The sequence below is a fragment of the Vigna unguiculata genome, chromosome 5 (assembly GCF_004118075.2).
Source record: "Vigna unguiculata cultivar IT97K-499-35 chromosome 5, ASM411807v1, whole genome shotgun sequence".
NCBI lineage: Eukaryota > Viridiplantae > Streptophyta > Magnoliopsida > Fabales > Fabaceae > Vigna > Vigna unguiculata.
In genome coordinates, this window is record NC_040283.1 from 42,938,678 (window position 1) to 42,947,176 (window position 8,499).

Below are 8,499 nucleotides of genomic sequence, written 5' to 3' on the forward strand. Positions count from 1 at the left end.
GAGACGTTTTAACAAAAAAGGGACCAATTTGAGATTTTTAAAAATTTGGGTACCATTTTGAAATTTTGACTCTAAAATGGGATCAAAGACATAATTAAACCAAGAATTTATGTAAAAAGACAAGTGGAATGACTTTACCTTTTTAATTTAACCGAACACAAATAATTTTAAAAGGAAAAGAAAGAGAAAAAACCGAGTTTTACAAAATTGATAGTTTATCCGTTTTAAATCAAAACAAGTCTTCAGAAATTTTGTTATTAAAAATATAGTGAAGACTATATTTTGCAACTAGAAGGAAAATGATTTTGTTAATTTATATGAAGACAAAATACAATTACAAATCGATGGAGTATACTGCAAAGTTAGTTAGTTTTTTACTACTTAACAACTTTTTTTTTTCGTGGAAGATAGTATCGTTTAGCCTTAATTAAGTGGCTTAACCTTAATTAAGTGGTTGAAAATTATATGTATAAAATATAACTTCTTTTTATTAAAAAAATTATAATTAAACTTGATTTTCGTTGTCCTGTAAAAAATAATATGAAAACAATTGTTGTTATACACGTCTTTAACTTCCAACTATCCTTTTGTTTTGACAGATACACGGAGATTTTGAAATATATTATATATTTCTTTTTGAAAAGAAAAAATATTATAAATTGTTATTATTACTATTATCATAAATCCTAAATAATAATAAAATTAAAAGTATATTTTTTATCAATTTTTTCCTTTTCACTTGTATAAGTAACATCTCTTCTAGCTCTGTTTTCCTTTTTCTTTCTATTATCTGCATCTAATTTATGCATTTGATTTGTATAGTTTGTTTCTTAGCATAACAAAGATCACGTGTGCGTTCCTGTCCTGGACTAGCACGAATCGGAGAGAGGGTTATTCTGTTCTGGTTAGGTTACGCTGTATGCAGCACAGTGATAATAACATGGAAGCCTCCAAACTCAGTAACAGTACTCAAAATATTCGATGCCATCACTGCGCAGGACCCCTTTCAAACCGCATGGTATATTTCTTTCCAATAATTGTTATTCTTTTCTCTCTTCATCTCTTACCAATTTCATTCCTTTGATTAAGGAAACTAGTCACTGGACCGTTTCGCCTCTCATCAGGGATAGCTTCTCCATGGTAATTTTTTCTCACCCATTTCGGTTTTTTCTTCGATATGTATGTGGGTGTGCGAAATTTCTGATCTTTCCTTTGTGGGGTTTGAACATTTCAGATTGGTTCTGCCGTTGGCGGCACGGCGAGTGCATTTTATGGATTCAATCTTGGTATACACTTTGCTCCCACTTTTTGATTATTTTTTAACAAGTTTGCTAAGATTCTCTGAAATTAAAGAAGTAATGAATGGTGAGCAGTTGCAGACTGTTATCGGGAAATAGGAACACTATGTATAGAAATGCTTTGTCCATCATGTTGTACAGAAACTTGAGTTATGTAGACATTATGAGAACGATTTAGTATGTGTTTGTTTGTATTGAAGTTAGGTTTAGTGTAATTGAAATTTGACACCACACTTTCTTGTACTTGTTCCCATTGAAAAAATGGTATGGTAAATATCCATTTAACGGTAAATGTGTTTCCATACAAAGCTGAAGTTTGAGTGGTTTGCAAGCTTTATTTCTTGCAACTGTTCACCTTCCAAACTGAAGAATTTAACTTTTCATAGGCTTAATTAATCATTTGTTCCTACATATACACTAATTTTTTATATTAGTTCTTATATCTAAAAGCTCTATATTTTAGTCTTACACAAGCATTTGTTTTTGTTTTAACCCTTGTTAGCTTTCTGATAGTATAAAACTGTCTAAAATTGAGGTATAAATAAAGACTATAATGTAAGAGAAGAATCGCCTGGTGTAGATATAGGGACTAAAACGATAACTTGGCACAAATGGAAGGATCAAATGATTAATTAGAACTTTTTAATATTTAGAAACTGAACTATTTTTTTTTTTAGCATGAAACTCTATACGTATATATTTTTTCTTATTTTCTTAGATGATTGCAACATTACACTGAATCTTTTGTCCGTGAAGACTGCTTGGTTTTATGTATTTAACATATTCAGGTTTCCGAAGTAATTTTTTGTTGTCCAATGCAGTTATGCCAATTGTCCAGAGAAGAATAAAAGGACCCATGTGGTTGCATTTTTTCATTGGTGTAAGTTCATTATTGTTTTTTCTCTTTCTGTTGTTTTTAGCTTTTGTTCATTGTTTTTTTGCTAATTTTTTTATTTTCATAACACTAGTTCATGGTTTTTCCTCGTATTCAATACTTAGGAGATGTAAATCTTTGACTAGTTAACTCTGAGTATAACTTCAGCTCGTCATATTATGTTCTTTAAAATAGTTATGAACTTTGATATTTCCTTTCTTTAATAAGAAATCAGGGAAAGATTCTTAACCAAGAGACTGCACTTCTTTCTTGTTAACCTTCTAATAAACTGACGCTGTACTGTAGTTGGTAAAGTTATGAAAATTCTTAAATGTACAAAATAAAACCATTTGGCCCCTAACTAAGTTTCTCTAGCTATTGAAATTATTCTATATTTATGACATCATGAGAGAGTTAACTGATACTATAACCCTGTAACTTTCATACAGTGGTAAAGGTACAACCCTCGTGACCCAGACTCCTTTGTTTTCTCTGATGATCTAAACTCATTTTGTCATTTTAAATAGAAGTGAGATGAATCTGCAAAAAAATCATAAAATATAAACAGAACTTAAAGCAGGAGAATTCACTGATTATGTTGTGTTTTCTACATACAAAATTCTTTGATGGCTAAATTTTGCACTAGATAGATGGTTTATTTTCAGTTAACAAAAGGGGAAACAATATTGTTGGGAAGACTTGTTGGGTTTGTCTTTTGTTATGTTCTTGAAGTGGCCATTCTAAAAGTTACTTTTCTCCATCCACTTTGAACTTTTCTTTATGAAGAAATTTTGTTCACATTTTCTAAAACTGCTGATGTTGTTTGTCTGCACCATCTTGGAACATCATTGTTTTCCATTTTGTATCGGTCTTGTTTTGATGCATACATCATTGGTTGATTTCCAGGTAAACAATTTTAGTGTTTTTCATTACCTGTAAATTCAGCTGGAACCATTTCTTTTTCGTCTAATTGTATAATTTGTGCCATTGGGGGCAGTCATAATATATTTTGCAGTATCATTCGGAAAGAATTAAGCTTCTTAGATGATGAAGCATGTGAGAGTTTTTCACTCATAAATTGCACATTTGAATACTGTGTTCCTTGTTAATCAAGTGAAAATATTTTTACCATCTTATTGACATAACTTCTCTGCAATTCAGGCACCCCCTGTGATAGTATTCTCTTCAGCATGCGCGGGACTGGCAGGTGAGTTCTGAATTTGTTGTTTTTTGCTGGCATGTGTATATTTCTGTGTTCTGTTTTTTTGAATTTGTAACTTTCTATGGAAAGTTTTGTGAGAACAAAAAACACCTACAAGACTTTGTTGCGTTGAGAAGTGAAAAAACTTTTATGAGAACACATACTTACCAAATGTTTTCTGTTTCTATGGAGTGCTAGCGATTCTATCTGTACATTTGAACAGTCTAGATTCTTGATTGAAACCGTGAACTTATTATTTTTTATTGTGTTAATTATTGAAGAATAGTAACCTGGGTTTATCATGTCATCATCTGACAATTCAAGTATTGGAATTCGGAAGTCTTCATTTATAGCAGGACAAGGGGTGAAGTTTGTTTCATGCTGATAAAAGTTTCATTGGCATAATGCAGGTGGTGCTGTTCCAGCTGTGGCACAACTTTTTTCCTCCTCTTATCATGCAGCATACTCATCTCCGCCATCAAAGAATGAAAATATTCAAAAGTCAATAAAATGAGATAATTGCTGTCTTGATGTGACCATGCATTCATCACAATGTGTGCTGAAGAGAGTTTTGTTTTTTTACCTGTGTAAATACTGCTCTAGTTTGTTATGTTTGGATGGGAGGAAAGATAAGCATAAAGAAGAAAACACACAGAAAATGATGTACTTTATTATGCTTAATTGGAGAAAAAGTGAAAGAAAAATAGAGGTGAACGTTGACTTCTTAAAATTAAATTTATTTATACATTTTTTTCTATTTCCCCCATTCCTGTGATTTCTTAAAAACTTTACACTAGTATAATATTGAATCAGTTATGGGGCGTATACTAAAACGGTTTTGGAATTGATGTAATATACATCTATCTCTTATATATATTACATCGGTCGGTTGTACAATCGTTCTAAAATATTTGACTATTAGATCGATTTTGGAGAAACAAATTTTATATCTTGAAAAGGTGGAAACATTAGTTTTTAAAGGACTATTAGAATGATTATGGTACTGGCTGATCTAATATCTACAAGTATTTTAAAAATAAAGCAGCAGATATTATATTTGGTTATGACATTAATCGATCTAATATTCAGTTTTTTTTTTTTATGTTTACAATTGTAATAAATTCAAATCACTACGTTCAAAATAATACAATATTATTCCAAATAGATAAGATTGGACAGTAATTCAAATTCAACAATAGATCTTACCAAAAATTGTCCTAAATAATAAAGACAATATAATACTAAATAAAAATACTGTTCCAAATAGATAAGATTGGACAGTAATTCAAATCCAACAATAGATCTTACCAAAAATTGTCCTAAATAATAAAGACAATATAATACTAAATAAAAACAAAAGGAAAGATAAATATGGATTAATTTTTGTGTTACAACTATTTGGCTCATTCAGTCTAAATTTCTTCAATCCATAATGGTTCAACATTATCAATAAGATGTAATAAAGGATGTATATTAGTTATTTCATAACAACATATACCAAAGATGAATTTATTGATGTTGTATCTCATCTCAAACATCTTTGAGACCAGCACGAGCTATGGTCCACATCCAGTACATAATATAGTATTCACGTTCAAAACTTGCTTATTTCTTATTACACTAATATATAAAATTAAGTAATTAATATATGAAAAAATAATACAAGTTACACTCGTTCACTTTGTGGTGATTAGGTGGAGGAGCTGTGATAAGTGTCAAGAATAAGTAAATTTTTCATTTGAAATTTACATTTATCATGTATCAAATGGTTTTAGTTATGTACAAAACAAACCTCCTTAAGCTTAAAATATAAAATGAGGTATTGAGAATTAGAGTTTTATGAATTATAATGATATTTTGTTGTTTTGTAGTAAAAATAAAAGAAAATATCTAGTATGCAGCTGAGCCTCATGAGCACAGTACTGGAGCTTAGCTATGGAAGTAGAAAAGACAAGATACCATATTTTGACTTTCTAGCTGAGCACAACAAATGGAGTTGAGCCTCATGAGGAAACCTTATTTGCAAGAAAATCTGGAGCACAAAACTATGAGGCTGAGCAGCCAAGAAAACCCTTCCAAAAGGGAAAAGTCACGTGCTAAGCACCAGGACAAGGGGTTGAGCTGAGAAGGAAATCCACTTGTGAAGAAACCCTTATGGTTGAGCACCGCCAAAATTTCCTATAAATAAAGGTCTCATGTCTTCATTCTAAACATTTAATGGATGCTCCAAAATGTAGCAGTAGGATAAATTAGAGTTTGTGAGGCACAAAATATATGCTCTTAGTGTAAATCTTATGTGTAGATATTGCTAAAATTGCATTATAATATTCGATGAGTAGTTGAACTCCCTCGTGTCCAGGTTTGATGTAATCAATTCTGATTCTATATACTTTTACTTCTTGGGTATTTATCTTTGCTTTCATTCAATTATTTGTGGTTTGATTTATGCTTAATGATGACTTGATCACACATTATTTCACCGGTTTGATTTGAGTTGGAAGACTGGTCTCAACTAGGGATATCAACGAGGTGGGTAGGGTACGAGTAGTAGTCCCCCCGTACCCTACCTGCAGGATAAATATACGTCCCGTATCCATATCCGTCGGGTATTCGTTATGCGGGTATTTACAAAATTATTTAAAAAACAAATATTTAATCATAAATTCAAATAAAATAAAACAAAATATATCACTGTCATAAATTTTAAATAAAGTTCAACTAAACTCAAGTTCATACAAGTCCAAATAATTATGAAAATAAATATAAAATGACGTTCATTAGTGCTTTGATCAACAAACCCACTTTCTCCGATTGATTTCTGAAAAATAAACAAAATAAACAAATAATAAACCTCAACTCCCACGTGCCAAGTATTCTTATTTTGATTTCATCATTTGACAACAAGCATACCATAAACATCACTATCTATATAAGGTTTGATGTATAGGTCCAATTTCAAAAAAGAAAAGAGAAAAATGTCAAGGGTGTACTTGGAAGAAGACAACGTACTAATACTTGAAGTTGGAAGAATAAAGACAGAAGACAAGACAAGATGTGTAACTTAAAAAAAATTAGGTCAAAATGTTTTTTACTACTATATATATATATATATATATATATATATATATAAGGGTATTTTTGTAAATTAAAGTATAGCGGGTACGAATACTATGATATCTGTACCTGCCCCGTTAACATGCGAGTATCAAAAATACCCGTACCCACGGGTAGTGGGTATCCATTTTTAATATTTGTTTCCTACCTGTTGTGAGTTTTATCTGCGGGTACAGACTTTTTTGACATCCCTAGTCTCAACTTGTGTGGATGAATTGACGACTCATCCTATTTCACTAGTTTGGATTTGGTTGAAAGAATAATTTCAACTTGAGGTCCAATCAATCATCATACTTGTACTAGATGCTCCATTGCATGCTAGAGGGGATGTTGGAGGAAAAAGTTTTGCACATTAAAGCAAGGATTCATTCTACCAAGCCAGGAGATGAGGAATCACACTGGATTTTAAGTCCTTAGGTTCTAATGATTTAGGGATGAACCTAGATCTACATAGTAAGAGTACTCTTAGGACATTGAATGATTTGCATACTAAGTAAATAAGATGGTAGTGGTATGGTAAAAGAAGATGAGATGAAATCAATTCATAGCCCCTACTCCATTCAATCTAATTACTAATATCTATTTTTACATGCACTCTTTATCACAAGCAATAAAAATCCAAAAGCTAACTATCAATATACTTACTAAATTCATGTGCATATGGCACTTGTTGATACTACTACGCACCAGTGCACTTGTTGGGAAATGATTGCTGGGAAATGGTTACTATGAAACAGTCATCAAGCTACTACGATGAAGAATGAACTAGACTTCCACTAAAGGTTTGACAAGTGTGACAACAACGTTTTGGAGTGGTCGAGAAGAGAAGAAGAAAGTAAGTCTTGGGGTGAAGGTGTGCGACGACCTGGAGTGGTGTTGCAACACGATGGAGAGACAACGAACCAATGGAGGAAGCCAAGTGGAGCTTCAACAATGCAAGAAGAAGAGATGAAAACGACGGTACCACACGACAACAATAACAAAAAGCTTCATAGTAAGAATACAACGATGGTGAAAAGGAGCGAAGGAAGAAATTTGCGAAGTGTGTAAAGGTTTTGATAAAGATGACAAAGTGGGCTTGACCCAGCGGATCGACCCACCAAAAATACGCGAGGCAAGCCAAGATATTGAACCCGTAGGTTCGTCAAAGTCTGGCCTACATAACTCTTAGCCGGCACGAGTTAGCCCACAACCCGCATAACCTAACACCTCTCATCCTAACTTAGTAACAAGTTCAGATTATCCTCACCACCACGCTCACATAACACAATTTTAATGCTCCAGGACTTGTTTTATTTGAATGTTTTGATACTCAAAATATTAAAATTATGTTATTCCAAGTAACCAATATAGCATACTTCCTTTTATTTATAAAATTGTTATTTTCATATTAAATTAGTTCACTACAACTAATTTGATACTGATTTCTTGTACGTCTATTTTGCAATACTATTATAATAATGGGTAGTGTTTCACCGTGTAATTTTTGTTCATATGAACCAGTTGTTTAGATTAAAGGGAGGGAAAATTCATTTTGATAATAACTTGTATTATAGAGAAGCATATAATGTAATAACGATGTTGTCTTGCATTTCCAATGGATATATACCTTTTCGGATAAGTTTTTCAAAAAAATAATTATCTAGAAAAAAAAATGATGTAAATTAAAATTAGTTAACCTTTAATTTGTAATTTGTAATTTTATTTTTTTATATTCTTCTACTTCTGTATAAACTAATTTTATAAATATGTGTTGCATATTTCATTAAAGTCGATGCGCAACAGAGTTATCTTAAGTGGCAGGAATTAGTGGCAGGAATTAGATATTTTATACAGTCTTAGATTTTAATTTTAGTTGTAGTGTTTACAAATCTTAAATTTTAATTTTGCGTTCGCTGCTAAAACAAATTATAAAGAAAAACAAAGAATGAAATATCATCTTTAATTGTTTGCAATAAAAAAGAAAAAACGACAATGATTTATTATAATTATCACCATCTATTGATTACACT

The 8,499-nt window shown here is 31.5% G+C and overlaps 1 protein-coding gene across 1 annotated transcript; it reads left to right on the forward strand.

Annotated features, from left to right (window-relative positions):
• The first annotated feature begins 773 nt into the window (after positions 1-773).
• Positions 774-4,009, forward strand: LOC114183893. The gene is made up of 6 exons (XM_028071065.1): positions 774-1,018; positions 1,090-1,140; positions 1,235-1,286; positions 2,120-2,178; positions 3,334-3,379; positions 3,784-4,009. The coding sequence occupies exons 1-6, from the start codon at positions 920-922 to the stop codon at positions 3,885-3,887; spliced, it is 411 nt and encodes a 136-aa protein (XP_027926866.1). The 5' UTR covers positions 774-919; the 3' UTR covers positions 3,888-4,009.
• Positions 4,010-8,499: the final 4,490 nt, after the last annotated feature.